The sequence below is a fragment of the Podarcis gaigeae genome, assembly GCF_964106915.1.
Source record: "Podarcis gaigeae genome assembly, chromosome: 12".
NCBI lineage: Eukaryota > Metazoa > Chordata > Lepidosauria > Squamata > Lacertidae > Podarcis > Podarcis gaigeae.
In genome coordinates this window covers 37,660,977-37,673,565 of record NC_139688.1, presented here as the reverse complement: position 1 = coordinate 37,673,565, position 12,589 = coordinate 37,660,977, and the positions used below count along the sequence as shown (strand labels likewise).

General features: G+C 47.8%; 1 protein-coding gene across 1 annotated transcript in view; it reads left to right on the top strand.

Moving 5' to 3' along the window:
- Positions 1–1,956: 1,956 nt before the first annotated feature.
- JAZF1 (JAZF zinc finger 1) overlaps positions 1,957–12,589 on the top strand; it is a 134,045-nt gene continuing 123,412 nt past the window's right edge. Inside the window, exon 1 of the mRNA XM_083706095.1 lies at positions 1,957–2,382. Within this exon, the coding sequence (XP_083562221.1) occupies positions 2,268–2,382 (115 nt within the window). The 5' untranslated portion in view covers positions 1,957–2,267. The remainder of the gene's footprint in view (positions 2,383–12,589) is intronic.

Genomic DNA, 12,589 nt, shown 5'->3' with positions numbered 1-12,589 from the left:
CAAAATAACACTATGAAAGAAAGTCACCTTCATTGCACTATAACAGCAACTCAGAATAATTCAGCTGAAGCAGTGCAAGACACAACACAAGACAAAGATGTAGCAGTGACATGGCTAAACTTATTCTGATACAGTGTTATGAGGTAGGGGGGTTGGGGGGTAGGTAGGTATGTTGTATGCTTGAGGGCCCCTTCCAATTCCTGGATCTAGAACATATTCAATTGCTGGAGTAGCCAAGCCAGCCTGGTAATGGCCCACTAAGTTTGGGTCAATAAAGAAACAAAGGGTTCTGTGCCAGATGGCAAATGGGTCGGTTTCCTGCCTCAATTGTCTGTTAGTTAGAAAGACAAAAGGTAGGAGTGGAGAGCTGAGTTACATGACCCTGAAGCAAGCTAGAAAGAGCGCCATCCCTGGAATCCAAGGCTGTGCCTATGGGAGAAGTAAGGCCCTATTGTGGGGTTAATGCTGCGAACCCTTCCATTATAGGCTCGGGTTGTATATATGTGTAAACCAACCATTTATCAACCACAGTCTCTACTGTGCCTCATTCCAAAGGAACGCTGGGTAAATGCCTGGAACCCCTGGATTCTCTCACTGCTCAGAGATTGGGGTGGCATCCAACAATACCAACAGGGCCAAGAGATCTTGCTTGTACCGATGCATATACTGGGTGTCTGTATGGCTCGCAGAATGTTGATTATCTGCATGTCCAAGGGCAAAACTGGGCTGTAAGGCACAAACCAGAACAGTAATGTCTAGATGATTATACCATAGTAGGACATCTGGAATAGGGGATAAATGAGGAATAGCGGAAAACGCATTATCCAACAGATGTGCTGTGGGGCAGTGACTTGACCTAGGGAGACCCAGGTTCAAATTGCCACTCGAGCATGAAGTTTAGCCTTGGGCCAGTCACCGTCATTTGCCATACCTCCCTCACTGGAGACAAAAGGGTCCAGTGAGGACTGTTTGAAGACAGGTGGATGTAAAGTAAATGTAACATGGAGCTATGATTCAAGCAGGCCTCCTAGCCCAGAAGCCCTTTTCCTTGGTTAGAGCATGGTGCTGAGAATGCCATGGTTGAAGGTTCGATCCCCATATGGGACAGCTGCATATTCCTGCATTGCAGGGGCTTGGACTAGATGATCCTCAGGGTCCCTTCCAACTCTACAGTTCTATGAAGGGCCTGATGATGATGATGAAAGTCCTGCTTGTGGGCTTCCCATAGATATATGCCTTGCCACAAGGAGCTACAGGATGGTCTAGATGGGGCTCTGATCTAATCCAGCATGACTCTTTGCTACATATTTCTGTTCCCTTACATAGGAGCCAACTCTGATGGGCTGAGGTCCTTTCATGCTCCCCCATAAAATATTTGAGGGGGCCACCCCCACAAAGTCAATGCCATAGAAGAATCAGATCCTCCAAAGTCGCGATGGGAGAAGACTACCATTCAAATGGTGTGCATACCATGTGATCTGATTGTGCTGGGGGGGGGGGGACAGGGCTTACCTGCCTGCCCCTCAAAATATTTTATTCAAGTTGGCACCGCTGTTCCCTTATGCTCATACATGTACACACATACACACCGCAAGTTGCATATATTCCATTATTTATATTTTTAAAAATGCCGGTTGCCCAGGCCTAGGAGAAGAGGCACCAGCAATAAGCTGTAAACCAGGCTTGGCTCCAACTCGATCGAGGTTCAGATTTTTCAGAGGGCAGCTTCGAGGTTTCTCCCACCCCCTCGCAACCCCCCCCCCCCCCATGCCGCTGTATCTGTGCTGCGTTCAGAAGTTGCCGTAGTAGATCCTCCGAAGTTGAGAGGGGACAAGACACACCCCCAACTGTTGTGCAGCGCCCCCCCCCCCTCGCCGCCGCTCCGGTTCCCCAGGCAGTGCCGAGGAGTCGTGTGGGTTGCCCGCCTCCGCCGAGCGTGGCCTGGGTCTCTGGCTCCCGCTGCGGAGTCAGGCGGCGACGGCAGGGGTTGCCCAGCTGTTCCAGTGCGGCAATGGTCCCTCCTCCCAGCTGCGCCTGCCTCATCTCCCCCCACCCAGCAGCCCGTCCCTCCCCTCCGCCGCTCCCGACGCTGCAGCCGCTGCCGCCACCTCCTCCTCGTCCCAACCCCCAGCCTCCCTCCCTCCCTCTCTCTCTCTCTCTCCCCATCTCCTCTCCTCTCTGTCCGGTTTCTCCCTTTCCCGCCGGCGGCGGCCCTGGCAGAGTAGGCACCGCAGGGCGGAGAGGGGCGAAAACCTCCATGTAACACCATGACAGGCATCGCCGCCGCCTCCTTCTTCTCCAATACCTGCCGCTTCGGGGGCTGCGGGCTGCCCTTCCCAACCCTGGCCGAGCTCATCGAGCACATCGAGGACAACCATATCGGTGGGTGAGCGAGAGGGTCGGGCTTTCCCCCCCCCCAACTACCCACCCCGGCAGGCGCGTGGGCGTGGGGCGGAGGAGGGGGGCGGCGGGCAGAGACCCCCAACCACGCTAGAACGGCGGGTGGGCGGGAGCGGCTGGGAGTGCCGAGCGGGGAGGGGCGTCGGGTGTGTGGGGTGAAGCGTCTGGGGGACTGGCGGGCGAGGCTGCCGCCGGGGATGAATGGGAGGGCAGGGGCGGCGGGTGAGGGGCGGCAGGCACGAGGGTGGGTGTGTTGTGCGGGGAGGGGCGGCGGCGGCGGCGGCTGCTTGGCGAGTTGGGTGCCTGAGCTACTCGGCCGCCGGGTGGCTGGCGTGGCGCGTGCAGCCCCGGGGCTGTTGCAAAGGCGCCGGAGTTTGCCTTGGCAGCCGCGGCGCGCCGAGAGACCCGGAGGGAGGAGGAGGAGGAGGACGAGTCCAGCACGCCGCCTGCTGCTTCCGCCCCGGCTCTGGCTGTCAGGGCTGTGTGGGGAGGGAGGGGAGGGAGGGAGAAGCCGCCGCTGCCGCCGCCGGCGAGGCAGCCATTCCGCTTCCTCCTCCTCCCGCTGCAGCGGCGGCGGCTGCGTCCTGTCAGCGCTGTTGCTAGGTGTGGAGGCGAGGAGGAGGATGGCGCGCGCGCGCGGGCTGCTCGCTCGCTGGCTTTCTCGCCCTGCCTCTCTGGCGGGCCAACCCCGGGCCGGCCTCGCTCACTGCACCCGAGGCGCCTCGCGGCGGAGGCGGCGCGTCACGCAGGCAGGCAGGCAGGCCGGAGGGACGGACAGGGCGTGCAGGGCCCCGGCAGCAGGGAAGGGTTGCTGGTGAAGGAGGTCAAGTGGCTGCCGCAGGGGAAGGGACGAGGTCTCCGCCGGGGGACTTGCCGGCTGGCGTGGTTGCGTCAAGGGGGCGCCGGGCGGGGAGGAGCCCCCGTGGCCCGGGCGGAGCCTCGCCTCTTCTCCCCGGCTGCTTCCACTGGGAGCCGAGCTGGGCCTCTCCGCCAAGGACCTCTCCTGGAGATCGCGCGTGGCGGCGCGGCCAGGTCAGCCTTGGGATCCGGGGCCGCCGTCACCTGTAGGATTTCGCTTCCCCTCCCTGCCTGGAGTGTCGAACAAGTGCTTTCAACAAGTCCCGCGGCAGCCGGGTCTCCCTGTGCCAAGGCTGGCTTCAGAAGGAATCAGGGAAGGACGGGACGCTGACTAGGAGGATGATAGGAAAATAAAATGTTCTTACCTTGCAGGGCGTTTGGGGTCTGGGCTTGCTTTCTTTCCGTTTGGTTTTGGTTTTCCAGGCCACCTTTCACACACGGCTTAAACATGATCAGTAGGAAATCTCACAGAGTGTCAGAGAGCAATCAGTTGAGAGCCAAGGAGTAAATGGCAGCAGCAGGTGAATGAAGCAAGAATGTGGAAGTATGTTTTCTTGCAAGAAGGCACAAGAGCCAAACCTCCTAGGGGCAGAGGTCCCTTTGGCCCCACCAATAAAATATTTGAGGGGGTTGCCCCCCCCCCCAAGTTGATGGGCATTGCCATTCAAATGGTGTGCATGTGCCACACCTGGTCCCCCCAATATTTCTTTCAAGTTGGCACCCCCTGCAAGAAGGTTGCATTTTTTATAACCCTTGCAGGAATGTAAGCGAAAGATGCAGGTGCTCAGGCTATGGTGACTATTGCCTATAGCTTATTTGCCTGCACTGGGTGATAGTAGTTGACAGTTAATTTGTGGTGGGGTAAAAACAGACTGATCAGGAAACTGCCTTTGTCCTGAAGATGCATTATTCCAGACTGAGTATGCAAACCACTTTAATTTGAAAAAATAAAATAAAAAGTGACACAAGTGCAATGAAAAAGTGTTGGTGATAAAAGAAAGAGCTGGAACTGTGAGCCTAAAAGCCCTTGCCTTTCACTGTGTGCATATTTTGACTGTGGTGGTTGAGTAAAAATGTAACTAAGTGGCACATCATGCTGTTCTGTAATGGGAGAGGTGAACATGCTGTTCTGTTTTATGACTCCTGGAAAGCCCTAACATGGAGTGGGGCAGGGGGAGGATGAAGTGAAAAGTCTTTAGGAAGCCATTCGTTCTTGATTTTTAAAAGTACATGCCCACTTTTTTAATAAAAAAAAACCTTTCTAAATGTGTCACTGGCAGAAGCCCGCTGGAAAGAGAAGAATGCAAGCCAGGAGAGGCATTTCTCTAAGCCAGAATGCAATCATGGAGAAAAACTATTGATTTCAGAGGATTTTCCTCTATAAGCAGTTGGGAATAGCGTAAGTTTATGGCCTACAGCAATGTGTAACATTCCCAACACAGCTATTAGTAGTTACTACATGTTACATTTTGTTTCAGAGTTAGTGGTATTCACATGATACAGTATCAGGAATCGGCACCATTTGACACTTGTCCGTGTGCGGCTCTGGCTCGCCAGATGCAGCTTTGTCACGCTGGCCACGTGACCCGGAAGTGTCTCCGGACAGCGCTGGCCCCCGGCCTCTTGAGTGAGATGGGCGCACCAACCCCAGAGTCTGTCAAGACTGGCCCGTACGGGCAGGGGTACCTTTACCTTTACCTTTTAAGGCCTATGACCTGGCAGGGGGGCTGCTAGATACTGGTGCCAGCCCACATCTCCTCCTGAAATCTCTATTGCTGCTTCTTGTCACCTCCACTGGTTTTCTTTCACTCCCTCACCCTTTTCCAGTCCAGTGCATAACTGTTACTCCTTTAATGCAGTGATTTGGTGCGCATTCCCAGGGCAGCATAGGAGTGGCCAATAATCTAATGTGTTATATTGATATACTGGTATTGTGAATCTGTCTGGCTGTCTACGATCCATTGTAAAGCTATATGTTTTACTATACAATAAAATTTGACTCAAAAATGGCCAGCAAGTTGAATCAGTGCCACTCATGGTGATACCCAGTGAATACTCATGCTTCCTGTATTATCAACAGAATACATTTGGGTAGGCTTATAATTATTTTCAGGCCATAAGCCCTTAAGAGAAAATCTGATTGCTTTACTGTAGCAAAGTGAGAAATTCCATCAAAGAAAGGATGCGTCCCTCCCGCATGTCAATGACCCTGAGTTGGAGAATTCATAATTAATCTAGCAATGAATTGTTGAGTTAGGAATGCAAGCACCCATCAGTTAGGGTTGACCTTGCCGGAATATATGTTTGCTTCCCCTACCAGATTAGCAGCAAGGAGAAGCTAACTTTATTCTGACTTCAACCTCTTGCATCTCCTGCATTGCTACCATGTTTTACTTTTAAGAAGTCATCTTCTTACACATTACAGCAGACATAGGCACACTCGGCCCTCCAGATGTTTTGGGACTACAGCTCCCATCTTCCCTAGCTAACAGGACTAGTGGTCAGGGATGATGGGAGTTGTAGTCCCAAAACATCTGGAGGGCAGAGTTTGCCTATGCCTGCTTTACAGGGTGCTGAAAGCTCCAATTCAGTTTGATGGTTCTGTTTTAAATTCCTTCTCATTAAACACGACCACTCTATCATGGCATCCTCTCATCATGGTAGAATTCATCCACTGCTCATAATTACAACCTTAGGCTGCAGTAAAAGTAGATTTAAGCTTCTCACAGGATTAAGTCAAAGGTTATCTTTCATGATCAATCTTCATGCTTGTGCAAACTATGGCTTTGCTCAGTGCAACTTGGCATCATAATTTTGGGGAGCAAACATCTGATTGCAGCATCAGGTTCTTCTCAGCATATTGTAAGCTTAGCTCTGGTGCATCCTTGCCTATCAGACATGAGACTGAGAGGGAGTTCATATTAAGGCCTAACTAATGTGATGCTGTCACATCTTTTTTTATGAATCACTTCCCATGAGGCACCTGAAAGTGATTTACATGCAGGGCATCACAACTATGATGCAGAGAATTGAGCAGAACAGAAGTTGGGTGTGTGCGCCAAATTTTGACCTTACACAGGTTGCCCACTGATAATTTGAAAGACCAAAGTCTGCCCCTGCTGCCTGTCAATGGGCAGGGAGTTCCAGGGTATAGGAGTTGCCACACTAAAATATTGGCTCATTACAAATGTGGAACAAACATTATGTGGTACTTGTAAAAGTGCAGAATTCAGCGGCCAGGTTGCTCACCGGAGCAACATGGTTTGAGCATATTACACCGATCCTGGTCCGACTGCACTGTCTACCAATTAGTTTCTGGGCCCAATTCAAAGTGCTGGATTTGACCCATAAAGCCTTAAATGACTGCAATACATCAAGGACCGCCTCTTTCCATATGAAGCTACCCAGACTCTGAGATCATCTTCAGAGGCTCTTCTTCATGTGCTTCCTCATCAAAGAGGTCTGGAGGGTGGCAACACGAGAAAGGGCCTTCTCTGCAGTGGCTCCCCATCTGTGGAATGCTCTTCTTATAAATGTTCGCCTGGTGCCTTCATTATGCACCTTTAGGCACCAAGCAAAAAACATTCCTTTTTAACCAGGCCTTTGGTTGATTTGATTGACATCCTATTCCCTTTTAAAATGTGGTTCTTTTGGGGGGCAGGTGTTACTGGGTTGTTGTTTTTATTTTGATTATATATATTGTAGTTTTATACATTGATCTTGTTTGGGGAACCACCCTGAGACCTCCAGGTATATGGCAGTATATTTATTAAATAAATAAATAAATAAATAAATAAATAAATGTCAATTCCATGGATCACTGTTGTTGAGTAAGCATATATGGGGCTAGTATGCTGTTACGGACTTTCTATAACAATGATAACACCTTGAATTTGGCCTGGCTATCACATTCTTGATGGATAAAAGTCCAAGGAGATGTTTTCAACCATGGGAAGCCACCGGATCTTAACAACAACAACAAAAAATTATTACTTATACCCCACCCATCTGGCTGGGCGCTGGGCCTTCCCAGCCACTCTGGGTGACTCCCAGCAGAATATGAAAAACATGATAAAAATCAAACATTAAAAACTTCCCTAAACAGAACTGCCTTCAGATGTTTTCTAAAAGCCAATTAGTTGTTTATTTCCTTGACATCTGATGAGAGGGCATTCCACATGACGGGTGCCACTACTGAGAAGGCCCTCTGCCTGGTTCCCTGTCACCTCACTTCTCGCAGGGAGGGAACCTCCAGAAGGCCATCAGTACTTAACCTCAGTGTCCGGGCTGAACGATAGGGGTGGAGATGCTCCTTCAGGTATACTGGGCCGAGGCCGTTTAGGGCTTTAAACGTCAGCACCAACACTTTGAATTGTGCTTGGAAATGTACTGGGAGCCAATGTAGGTCTTTCAGGACCGGTGTTATATGGTCTCGGCGGCCACTCCCAGTCACCAGTCTTGCTGCCGCATTTTGGATTAGTTGTCGTTTCCGGGTCACCTTCAACAGCAGCCCCATGTAGAGTGCATTGCAGTAGTCCAAGCATAACTGAACAGAGGATTTTGAGGAGTGATACTTCAGCAGGTGTGCAGGTGCAGAATTCACCCAGAAGTAGAGGAGGCAGGCTAGAACTGGGCACATATTAAGTTTATTATGCATATAATAAATGAGCCTTTGGTTCTTGAAATATCTTTGTGCTGTTTGTACAGGAGTCAAAATGGCAAAAGTCCTTGTATTTCTAAACTGCATAAAGGAGAGAGGGAGAGAGAGAGAAAACCAATTTCTCTGTTTTTCATCAAAATCACATGGAAAAGTTAATATCTTCAGAAACCAGTGCAATGTATTATAGTGGAAGAAGGATCACCACAGAAGGGAGAACTACAATACATATGGGAAGCCACATCAGTGCTTGTGTCAAATTTGTCCCATATTGGCAACGGGATGCCTAAAAGCATCTTAAGTGATTTCAACCATTTGCTTCTTCAATTATTCATTTGCCAACTAATCAGAAAAAAAAAATGTAGTGCCTTTCTCTGGAGAGATTTGATGCCTACTAAGGAAATCTACAACAGAGCATAGACTACTGAAAGCAACTAAGGTCTCCCAAAACAACCCAAGTCCATAAAGCCCTGGTACCGTGTTGACCTGTATTCATTGTAAGATGCAGGTAGGGGGAAGGAACAGGGCTGAAAATAAATGGCGTACTTTAAATCCAGGATTTTATTAGATTAGGTATAAGCCAGTTATGACCCTATGTTCAGGGCGAGTTGGCTGAATTGCATTATGCCATTATAATGATAAATTGTGGGTGGAGGAGGGTTCAGCTTTGTACAGATAGAAAATGGTTCAACAAACTGAAGCTTGTCATTGTAAGAGGGCTAGTCTTGAGGATGGTCTATGCCAAATTTGGGGTAGAAAGGATAAGAAACGGCTTGTTTTGAATGCTTGGTGGGAATCAGCATGTTTTTACATGAGTAGAATATGCCCTTTTATTTAAAATGCATCCCTGGGTTATTTGTGGGGCATAGGAATTCGTTCATTTGTTTTTCTTCCAAAATATAGTCTGGCTCCCTACAAGGTCTGAGGGACAGTGGACCAGCCCCCCTGCTCAAAAAGTTTGCCGACCCCTGATCTAGCAAGTGCTTTTGTTGATTTTATTTAAAATGTACTTTTGTGGCCTGTGTTAGTCATAAGGTGCTTCTGCACATGCTCAACGCACATGAGAGGTTAAGTTGTGGGCAGGTTTGGACAGAACGTTGGGTGAAGTGAGAGTGATAAAAGAGAGAGATGAATGTGTACATACGTATTTATGAATTATAGGGTCACAGCTGCAGTCCTGTTGTTAGAAGTGAGTCAGCTGAATCACATTCCACAAGTCTAATGAGAAATCGGATGGACAGTAAGTTCTACACCTTATAGCAGGGGTCCTCAGCCTTTCTGAGCCAGTGGGCACTTTTGGGATTTTGAGGAACTGCTGACATGGTGTGTGTGTGTGTGTTTGAAGCATAATAGAAAATGGTCACCACTTCTAAAAAGACGCAGGACTGCCACATTGTACAGATGTGTCCCACTCCCCAATCAGCCCCTTCATCAGTGCAGAGGAATGGCACCTCCTCCTGCCACTGCCATGTTTGTTAACAGAGATGAGCTCGTTGCACCTCTGTATTCAGAATGGAAGGTGGGTATCTGCTCCTTGCATCTAATGAAACGTGGCCATGCTTAAGGGGACATGCTCAGTGTTGGACAGGCTGAGACAGTGGAAACTGAGCAAGAAGAGGAAACAGTCCCTTGAGCATTTTGGATTTATGAGGGGCTATTTACTTTCACTTTTCATGAGCTAAATAGGAGGTACTGGCAAGTGAACTAGTGCTTGTGGGCACCATGTTGGCGAACCCTGGCTTGAAGTGTGGAGATGACTCATTGTGTTATTTTGAGGCAATGTTCACCCTTATATATTATTTTCACTGATTTAATTTTAACATTCCACTTAAGACACTTCTTAACCCATACAGTGGTACCACTGCTTGCGAACCGGATCTGTTCTGGAGCCCCGTTCGCAACATGAAAAGAGCACAACCCGCAGCGGCGTGTCTGCGCATGCGCGGGTTGCGATTTGCCACTTCTGCGCATGCGTGTGACGTCATTTTGCACTTCTGCGCATGTGGCGAAACCCAGAAGTAACCCTTTCCGGTACTTCCAGGTTGCCACGGGACGTAACCTGAAAGAACGTAACATGAAGCAGACTTAACATGAGGTATGACTGTAGTGGAGATACACACACACACACACACGCAATCAATCAATCAATCAATCAATCCATCAATCCATAATACTACTCTTTTAATCATGTTTGTGAGAGTGGTTTTGTTGTTTCTTTTTTGAAACTGCGTGAATAATACAAATATTGTTTGATAATCTAAGCAATTAATCAGTCTTAACAAGAGGCTAGTTCAAGTGCGGAAAATCATATAGATGAATGATTCTTTTGGTATATAAAGCCCTTAGCAGGTTGGGACCAGTTTTCTAGAAATATTGCCTTACGTATATTTCCCCACTGAGATCAGCAGAACCAGAACTTCTACATGTGGCACGTGATGGTCGTTCTGCACTTGTAAGAAATGAGTCTTTTTTGCGTGGTAACACCTACACTGTGGAACTCCCTGCCCATTGACATTGAGCTGTATTGCTTTTTGGTTGTTTTATGTAAAACACTTGGATTATTTTTTTTTACAATTAAGTGGTGTGCAAATTCTGTTAAACAAATTATCACTTGTCCTATTGGCATATTTATGTTGGCTCAATTCCTATCAATACCAATAGCAGACACTGTGCAGTCATTGCGCACAGAGATAAATTCTTCTAGATGGTTTTCTTTGGAAGAGTTCCAAGCAGAATGAACATCTTTGTTTCATAGTGACAGGGGTCCCATTTGCAGTCAGGAGATAACTATCTACAGTACAAACCAAACTTAAGGAAAATAGTTTGAGATATAGTCTTTCTCTCTTAATGATTTATGCAGGGCAAGTACACCTTTCTCTTCCCACCCCAGGTTTTTTTTTGTCTTTTCATTCTACATCCGCTTTTAAAAGAAATGAATTTGATTGCATTTACCCTTTTATATTGCTTGCAATAGTGGTCCCTCTGCTATTTTAGCTAAAGCAACATGTCGCTTTGCAAAATTTTAGTTCGAATAAATACAGTTATTGGCTCTTTCCAATAAATAGAATCGTTGCTGTTTTGATTACACACAGTAGAGGGCAGTGGTATGCATGATCCACATACTCCATGTAGATACTCTGATCCACATACTCTGATGCATTGATACTGTGTGCTAAATTTGCAGGAGCAGGTTTCCAGTCTTTGCTAACTTAATCCTTCTGAATCTTGATCAGACCAAAACAACCACCACCAATTCCTGGAACTTGTCTCTCATCTCCATTAACATCTCTGACCTTTTGCCAACAGCTCTTTTCTGTTCTCTATTGTCAGAATGTATTGTGCTTTCCGATGAAACACGACAATCCTTTTTTCTTCTCACAATTGCCATACTAGAAATATTATTTCAGCTTTAGAGAGACCTTGAGCCGTAAGCATTCTGTTTTGCAAAGGAGGGTACTTCAGCTACAGCCCGATAAATATTTGCATGGGAGAAAGCCGTCTTGAAAATGGTGGCACATGCTTCTTAATATAAATGTGTAAGATTACACTGTTAAAAGTCCATACAGCTGTCATTATAGCTATGTTATAATTAGTTTTAGTTTACCTTTTCAAGAGCCTGCGGGCAGAAAGTGTGTTTGTTTAACTTAAGTTGTTTTGTAGCTCCACTTCTTCTGTGCCTGCCAGACTTTCAGGGCAGTTAATTCTGCAAGTAGCACAATAATATAAAGGTGTATTTTAAAAGCATAATGTCTTTGTTCTCTTTTTCCCGTTCCCACATTCCCACTTCTCCTCCCACCACAAATAACAAGAATACTTGTTATTTCCCTCTGCACGGAATACTTCGGAAAGCTACTGCAATTTTGCACAAGACATTTCCAAGGGTTCACAGGTAGATCTTCTGGCTATCCTGCTTTCCGTTCCACATATTTATTTGGTCCCGTTTCTCTACCCCTGGCTTTCCCAGTAGGTATGAGGCCACTGCTTTCAATTCATACTAGAGTATTGTAGGGTGGTGCTGTGGTCTAAACCACTGAGCCTCTTGGGCTTGCTGATCAGAAAGTTGGTGGTTCAAATCCCCGCAACGGGGTGAGCTCCCATTGCTCTGTCCCAGCTCCTGCCAACCTAGCAGTTCAAAAGCAACCCAGTGTGAGTAGATAAATAGGTATCACTGAAGCGGGGAGGTAAACAGTGTTTCCGTGCGCTCTGGTTTCCATCAGGAAGGTAAATGGTGTTTCCGTGCGCTGCTCTGGTTTCAGTGTCCCGTTGCGCCAGAAGTGGTTTAGTCTTGCTGGCCACATGACCCAGAAAGCTGTCTGTGGACAAATGCCGGCTCTCTTTGCCTGAAAGCGGAGGTGAGCACTGCACCCCATAGTTGAAGTCAACTGGACCTAACCATCCAGGGGTCCTTTACCTTTTACCTTTACTAGAGCATGCATGTAGCTGGGGGTGCAGGGGAGACAGATCCCCCCCATCAAGTAAAGAAATAAAAAAACTAACTGACCAATTGCATCACAGATAACTTGACTCCCCCCCCATAAAACCTGCCCCCTCCCCTAAAATGAATCCTGGCTATGCCTTGATGTATCTCCATTGATTCTAGCTTCTTCTTCTTCTTCTTCTTCTTCTTCTTCTTCTTCTTCTTCTTCTTCTTTATAATAGCTTCTTCTTCTTCTT